At 48.3% G+C, this 10,378-nt stretch overlaps 1 protein-coding gene across 1 annotated transcript; it reads right to left on the bottom strand.

The window, feature by feature from the left end:
• Nucleotides 1-1,431: 1,431 nt before the first annotated feature.
• ATP5F1A (ATP synthase F1 subunit alpha) lies at nucleotides 1,432-8,891 on the bottom strand. The gene is made up of 12 exons (XM_063179638.1): nucleotides 8,791-8,891; nucleotides 7,587-7,665; nucleotides 6,455-6,624; nucleotides 5,511-5,684; nucleotides 5,267-5,433; nucleotides 4,989-5,137; nucleotides 3,916-4,067; nucleotides 3,562-3,786; nucleotides 3,347-3,454; nucleotides 2,685-2,829; nucleotides 2,339-2,489; nucleotides 1,432-1,687 (listed from the first exon to the last, which is right to left on the bottom strand). Exons 1-12 carry the CDS (start codon nucleotides 8,848-8,850, stop codon nucleotides 1,606-1,608), a joined length of 1,662 nt encoding a protein of 553 aa, XP_063035708.1. The 5' UTR covers nucleotides 8,851-8,891; the 3' UTR covers nucleotides 1,432-1,605.
• Nucleotides 8,892-10,378: the final 1,487 nt, after the last annotated feature.

Here is a 10,378-nt window from a genome sequence, read left to right as displayed (position 1 = left end):
TTAGGACTGAGATACTTTTGAGTTCAGGACTTTCCAACTATAGCAGCACGTGAAGCATGGCACAGCAACATCAAGCAGTAACGAGGGTTTAGTCACTGGGCAGAAAGTCACAAGCTTTTACAGCTGTCCTGGAAGGAACGTGATGTTGGGCAGATCAGAGTGGAAATGTTCCACAGCAGAATTCCCTCACACCTGTGAGGCCCCCCAGCCACCTCCTCTGGGGCTGTAGGGTTAAAGAAACAAGATGAAGGAACACAAGATCCTCCTCCTGGAGCACAGCACTAACTGTTTCCAAAAGGTATTTGCCATCTCTGGATTTCAAGTGTGTGTTTATTTTTGCCCAGTACTGCAGATCCCACTCTCTTAAAGCACTCAGGCCGTTAACAAGAGAAGCTTGTCAGCCCAAACGGTGTGAGAATGTTTCTAGCTGCCTGTAACTCCACACCTGGACTGGGAGGTGGACACTGCTGTACAGGAAGTTAACCTGGGACAGCGCACACATCAAGAGCAGTCCTGCCCCAGCCTGAACCCCCTGCCCTGGGCTGATCCCCAGCGTGGGCAGCAGGGCAGGGGGATCCTGCCCCTGTGCCCCTGGGCTCAGGTGAGAGCCCACCTGCAGAGCTGCCCCAGCCCCGGCTCCAGCAGCACAAGGAGCTGGAGCTGCTGCAGGGAATCCAGAGGCACCAACATGATCAGAGGGATGGAGCAGCTCTGCTGAGAGAATTGGGACTGTTCAGCCTGAGGAGAGGCAGTTTTGGGGTGACCCAACTGCAGCCTTCCAGAGGGCAAGGTTAGATGGGATATTGGAAAGAAATTCTTGTCTGTGAGGTTGCTGAGGCCCTGGCACAGGCTGCTCAGATCAGCTGTGGCTGCATCATCCCTGGAAGTGCTCACGGCCAAGCTGGACAGGGCTTGGAGTGACCTGGGATAGCGGAAGGTGTCCCTGCCCATGGCAGAAGGGTGGAGCGAGACAATGTTCAAGGTCTTCTCCAAAACCATTCTGGGATTCTCAGATTTAAGTCATCAGGTATTACTGCTGTTGACAGCTACACCTGCAATAGTGCCAAGACACAAAGACCAGTATTCCTAAGGCCAGGCACCAGGACGGGTCAGACAGCAATTCCAAGAAATGCTCTGTCAGTGTCACAGTTAAGGGAATCCTGTGAAGCCCAGTGGGTTATCCCTGTGACCCCAGCTGCAATGCCCCTCTGCAGGATAAGCTGCCTGGCACAAATGATGAACACTGAGAAGGTCCCTCAGCTCTGCCACTCTCCTGGCTCCTGTAAGGGGATTTTGCCCACTCAAGCATTAAGGACACCCCTGATTCCCAGAGTGCTTCCAGCAGGGCTGTGTCCAGGGGAGTTCAGATCAGTTCCACAGGTGCAAGAGTGAGCCAGAAGTACGGACAAAAAGAAATCACACAGAACACAGTTATTTTTACATTCAGAACAGAGCCTTTTTACATGGGAACCTTTATTCTCACCGAGATCTGTACATTCAAGTCGCACATGCTTTTGTCATCTTTGACGGAGCTGGAACACTGGATCACAACAGCCTGGGCTGGTCTGCTAGAACCAGCCTGGTCTGGTCTGTTAGTTTTAGAGTTTACGCCTCAAAAGTAGACAGGAATTTTGTGACTATTTCCTTCAACTTTGCTTCTGTCTGGTCAGAGATCTTCCCTTCGGTCCTGTGGGAAGAGTTCAGTGAAATTCTGACACAGCAATCAAAACAGGGTCAACCCCAAGACAAACACAGAAGCTTTACAACAAACCTTCCCATTCCTAACAAATTCAGTAGATAAATGAACACACTTGTTTGGTACATGAAGCCATCCCACTGACAGAGTATCCCTTCTCCTGAAAGAGCCAGTCCTGTTTAATTCACAAATTCTTTCAGAACAGCCATATGAATTCCAACAAGGCCCAACCTACGGAGCTGGTCCCCAGAGACAGAAAGCATATGATTGTCTTCATGACAAAAAAAGCCAGGACCAGTTTCCAGGACAGGACTACAGAAATAATTCCCAACAGTTCACTCAGGAGCACTTAACCTACAGCACTCCAACAGCTCAAAGCTGTCCACAATATGAATCAATAAAGATTTCAGGAACAGGTTAGAGGAGACACATTGCAAGAAGGCTCACTTTAAGCATCAGCTGCTTTTCCTAGGAGCTGAAGCTGAGGACGGCAGATGGTAGGAAGGCTGATTTAAGCCCCAGTTTTGATACAGCCATCTGAATGCCCGATGTTCTAGGACACATTACACTAACAGGTCAGTGACCATTATCTGCACTACAGACATCAATACCCTTGGGATAAATCAAGGTAAACCACCATACCTGATTGTGGAGAGGAGGTCCTGGTGCTGGCTCAGTACATGAGCCAGGAAAGCACTCTCAAATTTGGTGATCTTGCTGGGCTCCAGCTTGTCCAAATGACCTCTTACACCAGCATAGATGACTGCCACCTGCTCCTCAATAGCCATGGGAACTGCAGGAAAAGACAGCACTCACACCACTGGAACTCTTCCACCAGGACATAACAGACTACAGAGTCCTTGGAAAACCAAGTCCACACGGACAGCTCAGTGCAAGCAAATCTGCACGCACCATGAGCACAGAACAGACACAAATGCTACCCAAGGCCAGTGCAGGCAGCCCTGCCAAGCCCGGGGCACGCACTCACCGTACTGGCCCTGCTTGAGCAGCTCTGTCAGGCGCACACCGCGGTTCAGCAGCTGCTGCGTGGCCGCGTCCAGGTCAGAGCCGAACTGGGCGAAGGCGGCGACCTCCCGGTACTGAGCCAGCTCCAGCTTCATGGTGCCGGCCACCTGCAGGGCACAGTCACAGCCACTGACACCACCGCTAACTGTGCCCAGGAGTCTGAACGTTAGCTGGCTGCTGACAGGTGTTACAGTCAGCTCTGCCTTGCACTCCATAAAAGTCAATATACAAACTGACAAATTATTATAAACATTACAAAAACCCCACACTTTACCATAAGCACACTATCTCTCTGTGGAAACAGCAACTGTTGATATACATCTCTCTAATTCTAGATAATTTAGTCTGGACTAAAAGCCTGCAGTTAAGAGAGCATTCTCTGTTTTGTAAGTGATCAATACCCAGTTCAATACATCAAAACTGAATCCTGCATCTTTATGCAGATATTGCTTCCCTTTCTCCCATGCATTTCTCAGCAGGCAATGGAAGCATTAAAGAGCTATCTAAAGTTTGCTCTTTTATAATTGTGTTAACACTGATAGATGCAAAGCTTTAATCCTTCTCTGTTCACACCTACACACCACTCATCTCTAGCACGAGAAGGAACAGCCATTTCCCAATTACCTGCTTCATAGCTCTGGTCTGAGCAGCAGAACCCACACGGGACACAGACAGACCAACGTTGATGGCTGGACGAATACCTTTGTAGAACAACTCAGTTTCCAAGAAGATCTGCAGGACAGAATTGTAGTATCACTATCTTGTTCAGAAGCCTGAAGGCCTCCTCAGAGACCAGTCACTAAGCTCCACGGAGATGCTGGGCTGTGAGGAAGCCCTACCTGTCCATCGGTGATGGAGATGACATTGGTTGGAATGTAAGCAGACACGTCCCCAGCCTGAGTCTCGATGACAGGCAAGGCGGTCAGGGAGCCGCCCCCGAAGGAGTCGTTCATTTTGGCTGCCCTCTCCAGCAGCCGGGAGTGCAGGTAGAACACATCGCCCGGGTAGGCCTCGCGGCCAGGGGGGCGGCGCAGCAGCAGAGACATCTGACGGTAGGCAACGGCCTGCGTGGAGCACAGACAGCCTTCAGAGCTCTGCACCCCACTCAACATTTCACAGCTCTAAACCTGAGGTGTTCTTACGGCTACAAACACTAATGCCACAGCACAAGGCCCAAAACCAAAGTTTCTGACCTGTTTGGACAAGTCATCATAGATGATGAGTGCGTGCTTCCCGTTGTCTCTGAAGTACTCCCCCATGGAGCAGCCCGAATAGGGAGCCAGGTACTGCAGGGGGGCCGCATCGGATGCTGTGGCAGACACCACAATAGTGTACTTCATGGCATCTGGAAAGGATTGGAGACACCTCTGAGTGCCCTGCGTCATCATAAATCAGCAAACACAACAAGCACGAGAAGGACCAGTGCCGAAGCACAGCCAGGCAGTGCCACTGTTGCTACAGGAAAGCCCAGCACACCAGATGTAGCTAAACACACCTGCTAGCAAAACTGACTCAAGAGTTCTCAAGAGCAACTTTGTGGCAGCTAACTTTTAACACTTGCAGACATCTTTCCCATTTAAAACAAAGCTTAAGATGAAGACAATTTTTTCTTCTCAAAAAAACTCATACTGAAAGTCCATAGTTTCCTGGCTGCTGTAAGACAGTACAACCCTCTGTGACAATCTCAAACAAATTACTGTCCTTAATGTGTGGGTTCTTCCATGACAGCTGCCAGGACCACCAGGAATGAGGTCAAAGTGCCTGATCTCCTGCGAGCTCTGTTAAATGTGGAGCCTTGGTCACAGAAATCACTGATTCTGAAGAGATGCTATTATTTAATGCCTTGTGTTTGGGCAGTAAAAGCTCTTCACTGCATTTCCAGCTGCCACTCACACTGACTGCCACATGGAACACATGGGACAAATGCCAAGTCAATGACAATTTGAAGGCCACAGTTTGTCACCAGGCCTGCCTGACTGCCAAGATGAAGCTTTCAACTCTGCTGAAAAAAACTAAATCTACAGGGTGACTTTTCCAGAAGGAATTCAGCAGTTTGGGGACCTCAAAATAGTATTCCTAACTGTGATACAGAAAAAATGATGTTTTTTCCCCATGACAGGTATAGAGATTTCTTGTTCATAAAATTAAGTAATTCACTCATGTAATATGAATTCTGTCTACACCTGCAGCCAGGAGAGGTCACAGCATTACAATGAGAACAGGATGTCATTAGGTGCCAGGCTCAACCATCTCCCAAAATCCATACCTGCATCAGTGAGCCTCTTTACCAGCTGAGCAACAGTGGATCTCTTCTGGCCAATTGCAACATAGATACAGTACAGCTTCTTCTTCTCATCCGTGCCATCGTTGAATCGTTTCTGGTTGATTATGGTGTCAATTGCAATTGAAGTTTTCCTATGCAACAGAGAGGCTGGTGAGTTAAGCTGCCCACGGTTCGCCCAGCCCTTCCCCAACCCTGTGTCCAGCTCCGCTGTACCTGTGTGTCTGTTTAAGGAACATTTTAGGCTTGAGCACTACACTTACCCAGTCTGTCTGTCACCAATGATCAGCTCACGCTGGCCACGGCCAATGGGCACCAAGCTGTCCACAGCCTTAATCCCAGTCTGCATGGGCTCACGCACAGAGATCCTGGGAATGATCCCAGGGGCCTTCAAGCCAACTCTCCTACGTGTCTTAGATGCAATAGCACCCTAAAAGAGAGAAAAAACTGCTGAGGTCTGTATCACACAGATAAGAGCAGAGGTACTCAGCACCCAGCTACACTTACCTTCCCATCAATTGGATTGCCCAGGGCATCCACAACACGGCCCAGCAGCTCCTCCCCCACAGGAACATCCACAATGGCACCGGTCCGCTTCACAACATCCCCCTCCTTGATCAGTCTGTCGTTACCAAACACGACAACACCAACGTTGTCAGGCTCCAAATTCAAGGACATGCCCTGGGACAGAGATCACACCACTCTGAGAAAATCCATACTGACATGCATAAAAACTTTCATATTGACATGATCATTTCACAAATCCTACATGATCTACCTCAACCTTGTGACAATGTTCTGCTTCTATGTACAAGTGTCTATTTTCTTCCACACTGGCTAGAGAACCTGCCTAAGTTTTCAACCTACCAGGTAGTTATACCCCAGCAGCCTAGCACTCAAGTCAATTGTTTCTCTAAAAAGAACAGACTGGGTAAGCAAGGTTCGAGTACGTTACTCCCTTGCCTAGAAGCCAGACAAGAGAAAAGGACTGGCTTCTTCTCCGCTCAAGGTGAAATGGGCCATTAAAAATGTTCAGAGAGCTGTTACAGTACTCTTGAAACAGGTTTTAACCCTAACTCAATGACAGGACTACAACAAACCAGCAAGCTGCATAATGTATTGAAGCAGGGAGGTCATTATTGAACAGTGAACAGAAAAGACACCCTGAAACCAAAGAAATAATCCAGTGCAAATCTAGTCCTTTTACTTTCTAAATGAAGACAAAGACAGCTCAAATGTTCAAATGCTGGCTGAGAATCAGATGCTGATACTGAAAGCAGTGTTATAAATTAAAAAAAAAAAAAAATCACCAGTTACTACATATTAAAGTTGCAATGAAGCTAATGCGATGTTCATAGTGGTGCCTCCAAGCATAGTCTCAGGTTCTCCTTAAAATACTGTCTTTTTAATATCTCTGTGCTAAAGAGACACTGTGCTAAGTGGCAGCTTACCTTCAGCCCCGAGGAGAACTCAACCATCTCCTCTGCCTGCACGTTCCTCAGGCCGTAGACGCGGGCAATGCCGTCACCGATGGAGAGCACGCGGCCCGTCTCCTCCAGCTCGGCCGAGGTGTCAGCTCCCAGGATGCGCTCCTCCAGGATGGAGGATACCTCGGCAGTACCTGGGGAGATGTTTGAAATCAGATTAGCATTGTAAGGCACAATAAGCAATCAGCAAGCTTGCTTCGAATTCACAAGGTGCCTTTTTCTCCCACGTCTAGTTAGCAACACCTTTACCCAGGCTAAGATAAATACCAGTCTCTGTATTGCAAATAAAAGCAGCTTCAACTCATCATCACCAGCCAGCTTCAACCAAAACAGGCCTGGTAGTTATCCACTTTCCTGATTACATCCTATGCTCTTGCTCCCTAGAAAGCAATTTGATTAATTAATCAGCCCAAGCCCAGGCAGAACAGGCCTGCTGGCAGAGCAGCTACTTAGCCTTGGATACATCAGAACACCCTGCCAAATGATTTGTGATCCAAGATCCACACATATGTAAATTAATTTCATTATGTTTCAGGAGCAAGTCGTTTGATGTAAGATATAAAAACATATTCTCCATACTTCAGTTTGACTTCCAACAGCTTATTTCCTCAGCTAAGAAACAATAAGTAACACTGTAAAATTTATTTATTAGTAATGTCCTTAATCACCTTAAACCACTTTAAAAAATTTGCATAAAGCACTGCCAAGCACATGCCACACAGTGCAGCTGTCTTCTCTAAACACCAGACTGCTGGCAGCAAAATAAAGTTGTGCTCAAGGACACAAGGTCAAACCCAGGCAGGCCTGGGGAAGTCATCCAGTCCTTCATTCTGTTGCAGGCAACTCCAATCTGGGGCTATCTTTTTTTTCAAATAATGCTGCAGGTGAAGCAGGTACTCTGTGTAAGCCAGCTGACACACAACCGCTCCCTGCTCTGGGGGCATTCTCAAGGTATTAAAGTGCAGTTTGCTGGATGCAACGGCTCAGCATTTGAATGTCCCGAAGTGTTGTCAACTAATACTCATCATATTCAAATTCCTTTTTTGTCTGACAGACCAAATTCTTAAACCACACTCAAGACCTTCCTCAGACTCACCAGTTTTCTGAAAGCATGTTTTGGAGGCATGGAGGTTTCTTGTAGCAACAAATGCTGCGCTGAGGGTGTTTCTGGAAACCTAAAATAAGCCATTGTTTCAGTAAGATTCCTTTAATCGTGCAAAAAAAAACCGCTGAGAGATTAACACATCTTTGATCTTGAGCTGCTTAAGTGCATTAAAGCTTTGAGCTAAGCTCCACAGCACCCCATTCACAGCTATGGAACCAATTCCAGCACCACTAAGAAAGGACAAATAATGAAGGAAATTGCTCCAAATCCCTCGCTGCATTTTTCTGCAGTGCGCTGATGTCACCATCAATCGCTGCAGCAGCTCTCAAAGAGAAACCTCCTCATACTTGTCATTTCTGTGCTGAACACGAGAACCTTGGGGCATAAAGAAATCACTGCAGCAGTCAGTGCTCTGCAGAGAGAGAAGGTTGTATCTCCTAACACAAATCTGACTGCAGTGATTTCGATTTTGTTAAAACACATATGGAAAAAAAAAAGAAACACAAAGCACTACAACAGAAATACCTCACAATCACAATTACTTTGGAAAAGAGCTCTGAGGTCAACGTCTGCCCAAGCACCACCTTGCCAACTAGAACATGGCAGTAAGTGCATTATATCCTTAAACACCTCTGAGCTGGCATCTCCATCACCCTCTGGGCAGCCCCTTGCAATGCCTAATCACCCTCCCTGAGAAGCAACTCTTCTCATGGCCGACTTTGAACACTAAAGAAGTAAAAAAAAAAAATCTGTGATAATGAATGCATTATATCATGCTTTTGCATTTTAAGCAATGCTCCCAATGCAAAAGCATGCAGCAACGGTGATGCCATTTATTAACCTGCACCCCGAGCAGGCCTCTTCCCCATTCATATTCACTGGAAATACTGGCTCCTCACGGCTCTTCCCACCCTCCGTTTCCTCACAAACATTGAGGGCATGAGAGAGAGATAAACCCCTCACCCCCACAACCTTGACCTTGCCCTGACAGCTTTAAACCACTACCCCGAGCCCGTGCAGGGACACCCTGTTCCTCAGCGGGGTCTGTCCCACAGCGCTGACAGCAGACCCCGTGCTTCCCTCCCCAAACTCCGAAGTCACCCCCTCACACCCTCAATGTCACAGCGGCCCCCAAGATGGCGGCGGCGCCGCGTCCCCCCGGCCCCGCCGGCTCCGGGGCGGGCATGGCGCTCACCAGGCCGGCCTGCCGCGGCAGGGAGCGGGCGAGGGCGGCGGCCACGCGGGCGGAGAGCATCGCGGCGGCGGCGGGTCCCGGGGGAGGCTGAGGCTGGCGGACGCTGAGGGCTGCCGGCCGCGCGCTCTGCACACAAAATGGCCGCGGCGCCTCACGCCCCTTTTGGCGCCGAGGCCGCGCCCAGGGGGCGGGGAGCGCCAGGGAACTGCTTCCCGTGCCCCTGGTTTGGATGCGTGTGTGTATATCTACCTGTCTGTCCGTTTATACACGAATATGTAGAATGGGCAATAAAAATAATAGAAATAATTTTTAAAAACAAAATAAAACACAAATGAGGCTTTTAGAAAAAAAAAACCGCTGCAGGATGTGTCCTTGAAATGGCCCTGAGCGGGCGGAAGGGGCGGGGAGTGAGGGGCCACCGGAGATGGGACAAGGGCAGGGACACGGGAAGGAATAGGGACAAGGGCAGGCACACGAGAAGGAAAACGCACCGGAACAGAGGCGGGGACACGGGTAGTGACAAGGACAGGAGCACGGAAAGGGACGTAGACAAGGGTAGGGACACGGGCACGGAAGAGAACGGGGATAAAGACAGGAGCAGGGACAGTGACAGAATCAGGGACAGAAGTGTTACCCCCCGGGCTCGTTCCCCGGTGTGCAGCACCATTTCACACACCGAGGCGAGGTATTTCTGTCTTTTTCTAGTTGGCAGAAAGCAGGTAGTTGGATGTCGAGGTTATCCATCATCAAAACGTTACTCTGTTTATACATTTCAACAACCAAAGGCGTCAGCATTCATTGCTTACAAGTTACATAACTTCTCGGTTAGTTAGTACCATTCTATTAACTACCACTTCAATTAATTACCACTCTTACCCTTCTTTCCTAGTTAAACCTCTCACTTTTAGTTAGTCTGTTTTGAGTTGGTGGTCAATGAGATGCTGGCCGCAATCTCCCGCTGCCAGAATCACTCTTCTCCCAGGTACTGACTGCTCAGTCCTGCTGACTTCAATCCTCGTGGCTCTCATCCAAACTGCCATTCCTCTTGTAATCATCTTGATTTCCTTAAAAAAGCGAAGCTCACAATATGCAGCTGCTTAATCATAGCTGTCCTGATACAGCTACTGATTAAATCTTGAGGGGTGCAAAGCTGGTGGGGCTCAGTATCGGGCAGGAAAAGGGATGGGGCAGTGACAACGCTGTCTGCAAAAATTTGATTCCATACCTGTTGTGCAATAAGCCAGTAATTAGACACACCAGAGAGACATTGATTATTTATTGCAGGGTTGTGCAAGACTGCGTGCTTAGTGGTATTCTAGAACAATCAAAATGCTTAACAATTTATACATTTTAGCATACAAAGGAACTAGTGTTCACCGGCTATGTTACATAATTCTCTTATTAATTAGTATTGGTTAATGATTCTACTGTTTTTCATGCCCAGTCTTTCTCTTCTTTTGGGTCGGTGGGTTTCTTGGGTCAGTTGTCACAGATTCCCCCTGCCAGAATTACTGTTTACCCAGTCAGAGCTGGTTTCAGCACAGGTGCTGGGTTCACTTTATTAGTTTCTTTCTCATCTTGGAAGTTC

This window comes from Melospiza melodia, chromosome Z (genome assembly GCF_035770615.1).
Source record: "Melospiza melodia melodia isolate bMelMel2 chromosome Z, bMelMel2.pri, whole genome shotgun sequence".
Lineage (NCBI taxonomy): Eukaryota > Metazoa > Chordata > Aves > Passeriformes > Passerellidae > Melospiza > Melospiza melodia.
The sequence above is the reverse complement of the archived record's forward strand: the minus strand, read 5'-3'. Positions and strand labels throughout refer to the sequence as shown.

What these genes read in the sequence shown, in the direction of transcription:
- ATP5F1A (XM_063179638.1), bottom strand. Translation starts at nt 8,850, where the DNA reads ATGCTCTCCGCCCGCGTGGCCGCCGCCCTCGCCCGCTCCCTGCCGCGG. An exon ending in TGCCGCGGCAGGCCGGCCTG is followed by an intron (nt 7,666 to 8,790) that starts GTGAGCGCCATG and finishes GGCTTATTTTAG; the next exon opens with GTTTCCAGAAACACCCTCAG. An exon ending in GCTCAAGCAGGGCCAGTACG is followed by an intron (nt 2,490 to 2,684) that starts GTGAGTGCGTGC and finishes CTTTTCCTGCAG; the next exon opens with TTCCCATGGCTATTGAGGAG.